At 47.6% G+C, this 15011-nt stretch overlaps 1 protein-coding gene across 4 annotated transcripts; it reads right to left on the reverse strand.

Annotated features, from left to right (window-relative positions):
- Positions 1-1667: 1667 nt before the first annotated feature.
- Positions 1668-14695, reverse strand: LOC111842181 (pikachurin). 4 transcript variants are annotated; one of them, XM_072713840.1, is made up of 24 exons: positions 14379-14695; positions 12358-12467; positions 10437-10523; positions 10202-10228; positions 9940-10057; positions 9675-9810; positions 9052-9218; positions 8683-8798; positions 8212-8599; positions 7968-8068; positions 7743-7843; positions 7466-7610; positions 6955-7144; positions 6632-6757; positions 4897-5140; positions 4584-4695; positions 4380-4496; positions 4103-4283; positions 3523-3546; positions 3213-3291; positions 2969-3112; positions 2503-2586; positions 2185-2288; positions 1668-2093 (listed from the first exon to the last, which is right to left on the reverse strand). In XM_072713840.1, the coding sequence occupies exons 1-24, from the start codon at positions 14515-14517 to the stop codon at positions 1942-1944; spliced, it is 3192 nt and encodes a 1063-aa protein (XP_072569941.1). In that variant the 5' UTR covers positions 14518-14695; the 3' UTR covers positions 1668-1941. The 4 variants fall into 4 exon arrangements, with proteins under 4 accessions (XP_072569941.1, XP_023664306.2, XP_072569942.1 ...); XM_023808538.2 differs by lacking the exon at positions 14379-14695 and adding an exon at positions 12726-12863; XM_072713841.1 differs by lacking the exon at positions 3523-3546.
- Between the last annotated feature and the right edge of the window lie 316 nt (positions 14696-15011).

A 15011-nucleotide genomic window follows, 5' to 3' on the forward strand; every position in this document is an offset into this window, starting at 1 on the left:
CTGCAGCCATTTTCAAATAAACCTCTACTGGCTTACAGTCCAAAATTTACTGAAATGCTATAGTTTGCGTACTTCCGGCTAATTGCCGGTTTCCGCAGCATTTAGCGCGTCCAGGCTAAAATGCAGATCGACGTGACGTAAACAAGCACACGTTTATAGACGTTTTCTTAGTCCCGCTTTGTACTTTCCTGAAGGAGAGGCATTTTGTCCTGACAGGCTATTTGGGTGATATGTGTCCAGCAAAACGAGACGTGAAACATGTACAGGGCTGAGCGACAGACATCTGTTCATAAACGAGAGGGTGGAGCCTGTAGGAAATGCAGGATCACACACACACACGCGGTTTGTGATGAAAGTTGCCTCCCGCAATACACATGGCTGGAAGACGGTATGAAAAGAAGGAGACGTCAGAATTTGTGCTGCATGCAGAAGTCTGTTTCTCCAGATGAAAATGGGCTTCCCTCTCTCATGCAGCATGCCTTCGCAATCTGTGACCTCAAAGCCACTTCCGAGGTTTATTTATAAACAGCTAAAATGCTTGTTGATGGGTAAGCAGATGGAATAATGAGTTTCTGTCAGCAGATCCTGTGGTCAGGGTTCGGGTTAAGGTTAGGATGAATGAATGATGGGTTTGAAGAGCCAGCAGTTGGGCAATCTTTAGACAATAGTTAAAAATCAGCCCTACATTCCCTAAAGCAGTGGTTCTCAAACTTTTTCAGCAGGAGGCCCCCTTGTGTAGGGTCAATCCTTTTGTGGCCCCCCTCCTCAAAAAAAAAATCATGACGCAAAACATCCTCAAACTTACAATTTTACTTAATTTTAGATTTTAGATTCTGTTTGTAGTCTTTATTTCTCTGGTTTGTTAAATTTACATTTCACAAAATATAACATTGTATTAAAACAGTTTTGACAGTAAAACTAACATTGTCTGAAAAGTGCAACAAAAGTACTGAATACTGAACAGTAATTCATGATGTCCATAGCAGCGTAGTGTGCTACGTAAAATTTATATTTACATCTTTTTTATACTTCTATTTTTTTTTTTTTTAAATACATTATATTTTACATAGGTTGACAAGCCTGATTTACATACAGGTAATTTTTTTTGTTTTAGATTCTACAATTTCGATGCGGCCCCCCTAGCGCCATCTGGTGGCCCCCCAGGTGGCCGCGGCCCCCAGTTTGAGAACCACTGCCCTAAAGGACCTCAGCCCTATCCCATAGTCCCTAAATGAACCTGCCCTTGTCCAACATTCCCTAAAAGATCCCACCCTTGTCCAACATTCTGTAAATGATCCTACCCATGTCCATTGTCCCCTGAATGATCCTACCCTTGTCGAACATTCCCTAAATGACCCCACCCTTGTCCAACATTCCCAAAATGACCCCACCCTTGTCCAACATTCCCTAAATGACCCCACCCTTGTCCAACATTCCCAAAATGACCCCACCCTTGTCCAACATTCCCTAAATGACCCCACCCTTGTCCAACATTCCCAAAATGACCCCACCCTTGTCCAACAGTCCCAAAATGACCCCACCCTTGTCCAACATTCCCTAAATGACCCCACCCTTGTCCAACATTCCCAAAATGACCCCACCCTTGTCCAACATTCCCTAAATGACCCCACCCTTGTCCAACATTCCCAAAATGACCCCACCCTTGTCCAACATTCCCAAAATGACCCCACCCCATTGACCACACTCCTGCTGGTGTCCCAACTGGCATCACCCTTTCCAGCCATGATCTACACATTTGGAACCCCATCCAAATTATTTATGATTCATCATATTTCTACAAAGACCAAAAAAATAAACTCATATCTGTTGTAATGGTTTTCATGGCTTATATCAACACAAACCATAAACCCTTTGAATTTCGTGCTGTGCCAGCTATGTGATTTCTGGCAGTCCTCCAGGGCAGTGGGGGGCAGTACCTCCCTAGTTGCCACAGGTGTTGATGTTCTTGCCGTCAGTAGCATCTTCTACTAGAGAAAGGTGGTAGTCGGTGGAAAGAATGAAGTGGGAGATACAGCCCACTAGACCCTGCATGTATTGCTTGTTGGTGTGCAGGGCAATTTCCTTCAAGCCTCCTAAAGCAAGGAAAACCACTGCTGTCAGCACCTTCCTCACCATGAGCCAGTAACATATGGACGAAGAGCGCCCCCTGCAGGACAAACTCACCCACATACAGACCGCCATGGATGTTGAGCTGTCTCATCTTCCCTGGTGACCGACCCGTTTTGGCTCCATAATCGTCCACTGTCAGCTTCCCAGATGGTCCGTCTCTGGGGGCCAGCAGACGCCTGTTAAGCCTCATTGTTGTTTATTATTAAAACTCTTTTTTTTTCTTTCAGTTGTGAGTCCAAACATTACACAATCATAAACAGTAGTGCGTCCTTTTCAGAATAAATTAATCATTATATTAATTCTGAATTTGGCCTCTATTTGATTTTGAAGGCTGTGTATTTGACATGACTCATCCTGTAGTGTGAGTGAAACCTGACGGCCTTGACTCTGTGCCATCGGCCATCTCCGAACGTGCCATTCACCATCACCGTGGCGATGCCACTGCCCAGGTTGTAGCTGGAGAAACAGAAAGGAGGTGACAGGCAGGCAGCAAGACGGCAAGCCAACAGACTCCCGTGCATATATAACTGGGGATGTAAACTGGAAGGCACACAGACAGATAGACAGGAAAACAGACTGAGACGGGCAGGCAGACATACAGAAAAACAGACAAACACACAGACAAATACAGACAAGCAAATACACAGGAAAACAGACAAACATACAGTCAGGTATATAGAGAGATAGGCAGACAGATAGAGAGGTAAACAGACAAACAAACAGATACACAGGAAAACAGACAAACATACAGTCAGGTATATAGAGAGATAGGCAGACAGATAGAGAGGTAAACAGACAAACAAACAGACAGGTAAATAGACAGGTAGACTATACAAACCTGAAGACAATTGCTCCGTCCTGCAGCCCCAAGGATAGGAAGTCAGTGTTGACTCTCATTGGACCGTCTCCCCTCCACAGTAAAAGTCCATCCTTGGCTGTGCTCTTAAATCGCATGAACACATTTGTCCTCGAACCAGAGACTCTGAATCGGGAACATATGGTGTCTCAGCAGAGAAAGACCTGACCTCACAGAGCTGCCAGCAAAACCTAACCCACAGACACTGCCATCACAGGTCCCCTACCTCCTGAGGATGTCCTTTTTGTCATAGGTGAGGTAGCTTCGCCCAATGAACTGAGGAGTTTCAATGGCGTCTGTCACCACTGAAGAGAGGTAGACAGCTTTGATAAACTCATTTAGCTGATGGATCACTATATGGAGCCAGCAGCAGTTTTTAAATTAAGGAGCATTATTGAATGATTCCATACCAGAACCTGTCATTTTGTTCAATATGAGATCCATTCACATATACAATGAAGCATACTGTTTTATGCTTCTTGAGCAGAGAATGGTTCCTTTAAAATATCTGTGGATGGTTGTATATACAAACTTACTGTTCAAACAGTGGTTTCCACACTCTGCATGGCAGAGACAGAAAGCAGAAAGGAGACACTGCTGTTAGAGGACACCACACACAAGAGGAAATGGAGCTAACCAGGATTCTACCATGACAGAGGTCTCTACCATCCTAATACTCTTTGTGAGGATGCGGACCTTTCTGACACTGTCTGGGAGGAGACCCACCTTCCTGATGCTGCCTGTGAGGAGACCCATCTTTCTGACACTGACTAAGAGGAGGTCCACCTTCTTCGCACTGACTGTGAAGAGATCCACCTTCCTGATGCTATCTGTGAGGAGGCCCAGCTTCCTGACACTGTCTAAGAGGAGACCCACCTTCCTGACACTGTCTGTGAGGAGACCCACCTTCCTGATACTATCTGTGAGGAGGCCCACCTTCCTGACACTGTCTGTGAGGAGACCCACCTTCCTGATACTATCTGTGAGGAGGCCCAGCTTCCTGATACTATCTGTGAGGAGGCCCACCTTCCTGACACTGTCTAAGAGGAGACCCACCTTCCTGACACTGTCTGTGAGGAGACCCACCTTCCTGATACTATCTGTGAGGAGACCCACCTTTCTGACAATGTCTTCCATCATATCCAAGTGGACAGTCACACTCATACTCGTCCCACCGTGGCCGGCATGTGCCACCATTGGCACAGGGATTATCTATACAGGGATGCCGCGCATTCTCCACATTCACACCCACCGCAGCACCCTGGGTCAGGTGGAGCACATGGTCATTCAAGAGGATCTGTCGGGGGTGGAAAAGTGAGAGACACAGAACATGCTGTTACTGTCTTGGAGTCAGCATGGGGTGAATGTCAACTCAGCATGATGGATGATACACCTTCTGGATACTTCCACTGAAGGGCCTCAGGACACAGGCACTGCTCTTGGTGCTGATGTAGTTGGGCACGCCCCCCACATAAAGAGGCGTGTTGCAATTGATCTGTGTGAAGGCTCCCTGTGAGTGCAAGAGGCAGGGTTACATCCAAAACAGGCAATCGGGAAGCAGTTTCAACGTCCAACCCCCTTTGCTCCCACCCCCTACCTCAGCTATGCCCTCGATGGGTATCTGGTTGTCCACTTGCAGGATGCCGCTCTTGGCTGTGCGAGATACACGCAGTTCGTGCCATCCAAAGATACTGATTGGTTCCTTGCTCCTGCATCCAGCATCCCCAACCAATAAGAGGTAAGCACTGAGCCAAAAAACTCTTTTGCATATTATAGCACTGAGCAAACCAACCCCTGGCACTGTATATCTTAGTGTTAACTGATTCCAAATCAGTTGTTAAGGACAGAAAGATTCAATTGTCCTACAATGGCAATTCTAGATGTTTAACCAGCCCCAGCAGCTCCCCTACCTGAGAATGGCCGGCCCAGAGCCGCAATCAAAGCGGAACTCCAGGGATCCATCTGCCAGTGTGACTGACAGGAAGTCCCGGCTGCCTGTGTCTTCACTGTACAGCAACGTGCCGTCAGGCGAAGTAGGAAAGAAGGTGATTTCAAACTCCATAAAAGAGAGATAGTGCTGGGAGGACTGTGGCCAGGGGGCACTGAAGTAGGACAGCAGAGACTCATTGAAGTGCGGCAAGGACAGCAAGAAATCTGCAGGAGAACAGCAGATTATTTGTTCTCAATGCATGGCACATCATGTGACTGAGTCATGTGACTGTGAAGGAGTTGAACTGCCACTTGGCTGGTTGGCGTCAGTATGGCAGGTAATTCCACTTTAAAATGAGAAGTGATATTGCACGTCTGTATGCATCTATAATCATTTACATACTGTATAAGGTTAAACGGTTTAATGGAATTTCATAGCAGTGTTTCAAAGCAAGTTAAAATTTTTAACCTGTTGACATTCATAATTCTATTTTTGATTTGCACAGTCTAAGGGTCTTTCAGGGGACATTTCACTACATGTTGTACTTGTATAACTATGTATGTGACAAATAAAGTACAGTCAAATCTTGGATTGCAAGTAACTTGGTTTGTGAGTGTTTTGCAAAATGAGCTAAAAATATTTAAATAAATTTTAATTTGATAAACGAGCGAGGTCTTGTATACGCTTTGCCTGCCTAGCGTCACGTGATCACAACTCAGCTGACGGTTCTTCTCTCTCTCTCACTGCGGGATTGCGGGTAATCGTCTCCCGTGCTCGGTCTCAGTTGGCATCTCCCATGCTCGGTCTTAGTCGGCGTGCCTCACTCGTATAGTCAAAATTTAGTAGAAAAGCATCACCTGAATAAGGGCGTAGCAGTGCGAGCAATGAATCTGTTTAACGACGATGCAATGTTACATTTCCGTGGAATCGAAAAGGAGGCAAAAGCGGCTGTCATTGGATAGGTTCCTTGTTAAAGTCGCACAAAAAGAAAAAGATTCCAGTGAGCTAACAGATAGCAGTGATTCCGTTAGTTATAGTGAAAGTCGTCCTACAAAATAACCCTCCTCTTCTCCTCTCTCTCGTCTCCCTTACACCATCTACAATTCTTTTCAAAGGTACTGTAAAGTGCAGGTTACTTTGTTGTATGTATTTTTACTTTTTGTTTTGTATTAATCATTTTTCTATGAATATTTTTGGGTTGTGGAACGAATCATCTGAGTTTCCATTATTTCTAATGGGAAAATTTGCTATGATATACGAGTGCTTTGGATTACGAACACATTTCCGGAACAAATTATGCTCGCAATCCGAGGTTTTACTGTATCTTGAATCATGAATTATCTTAGATGTTTAATTCTGTTTTATAGCTGTCTCAAACCGGTATAATACCCTTTCATAGCAATGTTTCTCAAACTGGTTTACTACTGATTTACAGCAGCATTTCTCAAATTGGTTTAATACCATTTTATAGCTGCATTTCACAAACCAGTTTAATGCTATTTTATAGCCGTGTTTCTCAAACCGGTTTAAAGCTGTTTTATAGCCGTGTTTCTCAAACCAGTTTCTCAAACCAGTGTAAGCACCAGGAATTTCACATTTACTGGGAGATGGGAGGGAGCAAAAACATGGAGCACCTGGACGAATGAGCTACAGCTGGTTATGCGTCTTACTGTATGTAGGCAGGGTGGCTGTGGGGCTTGCAGCCAGTCACTCACACTCCTGGCAGAGCGGTCCGCGGAAGCCCAGGGGACACAGGCAGATGGAGCCACTGGTCTGGCTGGAGAAGCACATGCCGCCATTGGCACAGGTGTCAACTCCACACCTGGCTTCCCTGCACTCACCTGGCAAACAGGCAGAAGCACATATACAATCTTTGGGGGAGGGGAGGGGGGGGGAGGTGCCTGCACTGCTACAGCCCTTCAGAATTTCTAAACCCCATTTGTTACAGTAAATTCAGCCGGCCCAGAAGCGTGATGTATAAACTCCATGCTTGCCACTGAACTTACGACCCTGAATTCCCATCTAGCAACGCACTTACCCACATTGGTGCCACCCAGCGCCAGGCCCCGAGGCCAGGGCCTGAGGTCCAAGGTCTTGGCGTTGATGCTGAGTGTCTGTATGCAGCCCTGGAAGCCCTGGCTGGTGCCCACCGCTCTGGCTAGCCCGTACGCATTAGGGGACCCCCCCACATACAGCGGGCTGTGGAATGTGATCTTGGTGTAGTTCCCCTAGGAGAGGAACAGGGGCCACAGTGGTGACTCCCCCAAAATGGTACGCTCATGGGAGATGGTATGCTCTTGCGAGTTTTACTTGCACAAAAATGTTCTGAGGGCAGAACAAAAATGATTGGTTCAGAGAGATAACCAATCAGATTGTAGAGGAGGTGAGTCCATGCAACTAGAGGAGGCAGGACCAAGTCATCTGATTGGCTTGTCCTGCACCCTCTAGTTGCTTGAACCCATCTACTCTACAATCTGAACGTGAACTAATCATTTGACTTTCTGCCCTCAGAACATATTTGTGTCTCAACTGCACACCGCCCCCCTCACCTGTGAGCGGCCCAGCACACGGCCGCTGCCATCCAGTTCCAGCCAGCCGCTTGGGCCGTCCCTGTAGATGGTGACGCTGTGCCACTGGCCAGGGACCACAGGAGCCCGGCTCATGATCCTGGCAGGACCTGTGCCGCAGTCAAACCTGAAAGGGGCAGAACGTCAGCCAGGTGCTGCTTCAGGGAGAGTCCTGGCTCCACCACGGCACAGCGCTAGCAGCACTCAGGAAGAAAACCCGCTAAACTGAGTGAGACATGTGACGCATGGCCCCGCCCACCTGAAGTGCAGCCTGTTGTGGACAAGAGAGAGCGAGGTGAAGTCTCCCCGACCGTGCTCATTCTCACCACAGTAGAGTAGCATCCCGTCCTCCATGTCCGTCTGGAGAGAGCAAGTGAGGAACAGCAATCACCCCAAGTGGCATTCCGCATGCACGGTGCAGACTGTTGGTGAGAGACCCCCCTGGATAAAGACAGTCACTGACATTAAGGTACCACCCCCTCACCTTGAACTCGAGGCTGATACGGAGCACCTGAGAGGACTTCTTCAAAGGCTCAAAGGTCAAGTAGGAGGAGCCATGAAACCTGGGAAACTGGATGGACACCTCTAGTGGAAAGGAGAGGAAGAGGAGAGAGTGACAGGCAGTAGGCCGACTTTCTGTCTCTGACGGTTCTCTTTCTCTGACTCCCGTCTCACTCCGAATGCTCTCTGTCCACCCCCCCCCCCCCCCCAGCACCTTCTGCACTCACCTTCAGTACAGGTGTCCCCTCCTCGTCCCAAGCTGCAGTGACACCGTGAGCCCCCTCTATGGAGGTCATTGATGCAGAAGCTGTTTGCTGGACACACGATTTCCCCGCAGGGCAGATTGTGAAGGGGAGGCCCGCTGCCAGTCCACTTGCGTGTTACGGGGGCACTGTGGGCAGGGTGCAGGGGTGTGGATATGCTAAGGGAGGAGGCAGAGGTGGAGGTGTGGGAGGGACTGGTGAAGGGCTGAGTGGGGGGTGTGCTGGCGGTGGTGACGACACCATTGGTGGCTAGCTCCCTGGTCACAGTGTCACTTCCGGCTTCGGATGGGGGCGTCCCTGTGCTCGAGCTGAGTGGCCATATCCTGCCGCTGATGGCAGGAAACGGCTCCAGCTGCAGCACAAGGGAATCCTGTAAACAACAGCAGCCAAGTCTGATCTTGCTTTACTCTGCGGGTCATTAATACCAGGCCTCACCTTCTTGATGTAAATGCCCTGATCGGAGTCATCCACACCTAAAACACCGCCGTCTTCACCATGTGAGTGGGTGATGTACGATGGGGCGTGGCCACCGCTGACCACGTCCCCTGCACCTGTGGGGACCAGGATCACATACCATGAAGACTGTGATTGGTTAAAGAAGTGCAAAGCAAGCCCCTCCCTTGTTGACCCAGGGACGCATCGAACTCAGGATGTCCATGAAGTCATATGTGATCAAATGACACTGACCAAAGAAAACACAGAGAGAATCACCCAACGCTGAGCATGTCCCCAGGGACCAAGCATGAAGTTCAGGTACATTCACCCCCCTCACCCATCCCATGGATACACACAACAGATGCTCACTGAATGTCCAGACTGGGTCACTTATGGTGCTGGGAGGGCTGATTCCATGTTGGTTCACTGCTCGAATCTCAAACTGGTACAGCGTATCAGGAACCAAGCCTTTCACAACCACTGAGTTGGTTTCAGTTGGCTCCTTGATGGACGTCCACTCTGTGTCTAATTCCGGCCTGGAAGAGGGATCAATGGAGACGGGTTCACTGGGAGTCCAGACCATCAGAGCTGGTTTTGACTGGGTAAGAAATCCTGAGAGAATAATCATACAAGGAAATGCCATCAGAAAGAGAGGCCCAGCGAGAACATCAGTGAGGGTTTTTAGTCAAAGTGAGAATAAAGAGATTTCACGGGCAGAAAAACCATCAAACGGGCTTTACTGAATGAGAAATTGTCAGAGAATACTGGGAGATGCTTAAGCGAAGTCAAGACCGCATCTGACACCAGGCAGTGATTGTCCCAGACAGATCCCAGCAGAGCCCCAAGCCTCCTGAAGTTGCTGATCCTCATCAAATTTCCACAGTCAGAAGTTGCTCAACAGATTCCTGCTAATAATCAGTGACATCCAAAAACGCTAGTCAGCAGGATGCCACAAGGGACGGGGTCTGTCAGCCTCAGCCGCTCCCACCCACCTGATGTAGGCCACCTGAAAGTGATTAACAGGTGCACTGCCATGGTCCCCGTCCTGTCTCCATGACAACGCGATCTTGGTAGCTGATAATGCTGTCGTCTTGGGTTGTGATGGAGGAGAGGGAGGCATGCATGTGTCTGTGAGGAAGAAGGTGCTGTGATCCAAGATTTCTCATCAGACAACATGCTTAAGCATCACTAAGCTTGGTGCTAAGTCCAATCAGAAGCTTGACTCTGCACAGACCGTGTTTGCTAAGACACACCCACCCTGTGATGACGTCCTGATGTCTTGGGACTTGCTCGGACGGCCCTCCCCCGCCCAGCCATAAGCCGCCACGCTCACTCGATACTCGGTGCCTGCTCGCAGATCCCCAATCTCAACGTCCTGCAAGGTAGAGAACAGGAGAGTCAGGTGCTGGTGGTCAAGTGAAGCTCCTGGCGGGATCCCATGTGCCTGTAATGACCCCAGTTTTCACATGGTGTCCACTCCTGTGACAATAATCACGGTCGCCGCGGAAGGGGCACTCACAAAACTTGCTTCTCCACCAAACTGTCTCTGAAATCAAAGAGAAAAGAAATTATTAGACAGTCTACATATCATACAACCTCAGTGAGAGAGCCACTAGATGTCACAGATATATCAATTTTTCATCTATACCTTACAGTGATAAAGTAATTTGCATAGAAGTTGAACTGAGTACAGCCTGCAGGGAGATGGGAGTTAGAGTGGAAACAGTGGGTAGGTGATGCGGAAGAAGCCTCACAGTGGTCAGCGTGTCCAGGTTCAGGGGCAGGTCTACTGTCACAGCAGGGCTGGCTGGGCGACTCTTCATCATCTCGGTGTAGAACACCTGTGAGCACACATCCATCCTCACAGAGAGGTGTCCAAGTGAAGAACGGCAGGTGGAGCGGCCCTCCTGCTAATGACCCGGCCCACACCGCGACCCATCATGCCTTGCAGAAATGGTTAGGCAGCCTCCTGAAGCCCAATAGAGGTTCGCCATGTCATAGCAGCTGCTGCCATGGCTACGCCTATCACTCTGGTGTGTGCCTGCCTGAACTGATGCCCGGGACAAGTTGTGTTCACCCAGCAAAGCCCTGAAACTAAGAGCATAAGTTTGTTTCAACATTGCTAGGGACAAAATCAGCCCCAAATCCCACCCCCCAACACGCACTGTACATCCACAATATTGGTAGAGACATGTCCCTATTGTCTATACCCAAATCTACGCCCTGGTCTGAAACCACCAACCCAATCAGGCTGGTACTGGTATAGACAGCACACTGCTAACCATTAACCTAAACCTCCCCCCAGGTACAGAGGGAAGCTAAATAATGTGATTACGCTCATCAGGGCATCCATGCTGAGCCTTTGTAATTCAGTCTAGAGTAGTGTTTCCCAATCCGGTCCTTGGGAACCAACAGACAAGAACGGCGGGAGCAAAAAGGTTGGGAAACACTGGTCTAGAGACCTGGCCTTTAACCTAGACCCTCAAGCACTTTCCATTCCTTTGCATTTGTTGACATTAGTCCACAAAGGGCCTTGTGGGAAGCCTGGGGCGATGCCCTCCTGATGTGCAGTTACCGTGGCTCCAGGCACAGGAGCAGCCTGAACGTTAATGTGCTCACTTAATGAACACAAATGCAGTCCAAGAAAAGTTTTAAATGAACTATTCCGCTCCTCCCAGAGCCAGATTCAATCAGAGAGACTTCCTGCTTATCATAACCCCTTTGTTGGTTGAGCGGAATGATGATGCAATCATCTGATCGATAAAAGACAGGCCACTTCAGCCCGCATGCCAGTTTTTTCCAAAAACTCTTGCCTTGGGAGCTCTTGCCTGATGGAAAATGGCAAAATCACTGTTGAAAGATGTCATCTGGATGATTAGGAGAGTTTCATCGCTCTTCCCCCCAGTGCTAGTCAGACCTAATTCTGTATTCGACTCGGCTGTCTAAAGCTGCTCCCTGCCTGCCAGCAAGCAGCGACAGGCACGAGCTCCACCTGTTCATGACCCTTAATAGCGCGACCATTTCTACACAGGCACCTCTCAGGGCAGCTCAGGGCTGAGTGACGAGGCAATGCTGCTGTCCTACTGACAATGAATAATCAACCACCAAAGCCAGGCTGGTGCTGCCAGGTCAGTTAAACTAAATCAGTATTCCTATTGGACCGATGCTTCAGTAAGCCCACCCCCCCCCCCCAAAAATATATATATATATATCAAAAACAACATGTGCCTCCCCCATTTTCTCCCCCAGAAAGTATAACACAATCCAATGCTTTTATATCGTTCAGGGCACATATGCAATGCGACCTATTTTTATCAATATATATACCGTATATTCATTTATCTTTTTTCGTATAATATTTTATCAGCAAAATGCGAACATTTTTCACTGCAGTACTGTATTTATTTAAATATTCAGCCACTTATTTATTGGCATCTCTTACTCATTTTTATATTGAAAATATTGTATGTGGTACTGTGTCTATTTTCGTCTTTTTGTGTACTATATAGTCTGTAATTACAAGCAATTTCCTCCAGGGTAATAAAAGTATTCTGTTCTAAATCAGATACACCCTTCTGGATCTGCGTTTACAGCAAATGCCCAACAGGTGACAGTCCTGTTTCTAATTCACTTCATCATGTAAAAAGTAAAATGCAGGGTCTGGGTTTTGAGTACCTTGTACCCAGCGACGGTGCTGGTGTGTCTCTGAGCCGTCTTCCACTGGACCCGGAAGGCTGTGCAGTTCAGCACCTTCAGCTGGACGTCTAAGGGTGGAGAGAGGCGTTCTGCGGAGCAGAATGAGGGGACGAGGCATGTCACACTTCAGGCAAGCCATGCACTCTCCAGCGCACCGTGCTACAGACGAGCTCCAGTGCTACATACAAACCAGTGGGGCATTTCACAAGTGACAGCAGAGACCAGTAACATCCAAACACGGTGAGCGAGGTCACTGCAAGATCGCCACACACGTGGAGCAAAGGTCTAAGCAAGCCAACGGGGACCCCCGCCCCAACCCAAGCACACACTGCGCATTCTAACTCCACCTGGCATATCCAGTCATCTCTGATCACCTTGCCTCATCCCTCGTCATGGTGAGGAAATGCACTGCTCCAGAGAATTCACTCGGGAGGTCCTCTGAGGTCACAAGTAAACAGCTACAGCACAGGAACTCAGTTGTTCTTACAGTCAGATAGCGCTACAGCACATGGAGAGTGTAATCTGTAATGGGCAGTTTGGAGTGCCAGACGAGCTCAGATCAGGGTGCGCGTGTGCATCCGTCGTGCCTCGAGTGTTTATTTTCGCTTCCCGGGGACCGCATGACTGTGAACATTTCCGCTGAATTTTGTTTTTGATGTGGCCAGATGTTGATCCTAAGCTGGACATCATGTCATATGGAGCCTTCCTGCATATTTTGGGTGATACCCTCCTGAGCGATGATGCCCTCCAGAGGTATCCGAGCCCCGATCTGCATCCCAGGCTCATCCAACCTTCATCCCCCACCCTCCTGGCTGAGCACCGCATTCATGTGAATTCCTTAAAAGGTGAACTATGACTCATTTTTCCAGAACGTGTTAGCATGACACTGTCCACTGATAGGCTATAAAGCTGATAGGCTATAAAGCTTATAGGTTATAAAAACCAGCTTGAGCCGATATTGTATTAAAATGAGTGTGCAATCTGCCGTATCTTTTTCATATTCTTTAGTCTTCATTCTGTACAAATTATGCACATAACATCAGACATATGCCATGCATCTGCCAGACATGTCAACATCATTATGGAGAATAAGAAAGCAGCTGTTCTGGCTGGTGTTGAACATCTGGGCTGAACATCTGGAGAAGGCTCCTAGAACGCTTCATTAGATGGAGTGCTTCTCTAAGGAGACCAGATGTAATTTGGGTGAAGTGCCGTTTATTTACAACAGCAAAGTCCCAAAACGATGGCCTGAGATTCAGTTTCATTTCTTTTGATGAGATACCGTGTTGCTCTCCAAGTGAAACAGCCCTTCTGGGTTGATAAATGATCTAAAAGATCATTTCACTGTTTATATTATTGATTCAGAGCAAAAGGAATTGACGGAGTGTAATGGAAGACGCTTCTTAATTATTTTCTACGGTCAAGAAGCCTGGCTGTGGGAAGTCTCGAGACGCTGGGGGTTGTGAAAATTATTATCACCAATTATTGTCAACTGAAGTGTGCCGCACACACGGAGTATCAAACGACGTTAGTCTAACCATTTCCTGGGTCCGCTTATTCCTGCATTTTGTTTGGATTTTAAAACTTTAATAAATTACTCTATTTGTGTGCAAGTATATCGAATATGCAATACTAGCATAAGGCGACCGAGGAACGACCCGATCCTGTGCATTTAATGCTGTTCACAAGTCGGCAAATCTGGATGCCGCTATCATCTTGTACCATTTCCGCAGTCTTCAGCAACACATGCCAAAGTTTACCAAAAGTGAGGAGACTCCTATACACATACACGTATGGCTATATGCATTGATTTGAAGATCTCGTTGGCCAAATTAGGACCTTGTTTCCAAAGGTTTTTTTCGTATTACTACTCACGTATTTCACGTACTTTCATTCTATGCTACTACTGACAATAGGCTCATATGCACATCCAAAGCCTCGCGCTTCTTGTCCGTTTTAACTATTTTAATACTTAAAAACGTGAAATCGGAGCGACTTACCTGACTTCCTAATATTGTTCCTTTTTGAACAATAATAAACTTGGATCGCGGAGATGAACAGCAGCAGTGTGATGAGCAGAGCTCTCTTAATACCGAGCAGACCCATCACTGACGGACCTGTCAAAGTTACAGATGTCATAAAACGAGGGCTGATTTCAATAAGCGGCTTTCAAAACAGCGGGACCTCCGTGCCACGGCTGGTAAGCGGCGATCCCTGCAGTAAAATCCGACAAAGTCCCGCTGAGACCGACTGGGCGGACCGACACCGCCTCAGGTGAGCTGCCCTTATTTCCCGTCCCCGGTGGAGTGTAGAGTGACTCTTCAACAGCCAGAAGTAAGGACAAGAAATGGATGGGGGATATTAAGGTAAGAGGATAAAGGACAGTAATCCGCCCAGATGGAGCCTTTTAGATTCTGACTAATATAGTAACACCCAGAAGAGGTACTGAAAATATTCAATTAAACAACATTTACCAGAAAGAGGAGGGGGGTGACTACAAAAATGAGATCGAAGGGCTGTTATAAAGCTGGCATGGAACAGAAGGCATGATGTCACCATAAAATAATTAGGGTTTTTTGGCAGTTCGATCACAAAGGGCATTTCTTTCAAAGCATCATAAGCGGAAAGAATTT

Source organism: Paramormyrops kingsleyae, chromosome 7 (assembly GCF_048594095.1).
Source record: "Paramormyrops kingsleyae isolate MSU_618 chromosome 7, PKINGS_0.4, whole genome shotgun sequence".
NCBI classification, from domain to species: domain Eukaryota; kingdom Metazoa; phylum Chordata; class Actinopteri; order Osteoglossiformes; family Mormyridae; genus Paramormyrops; species Paramormyrops kingsleyae.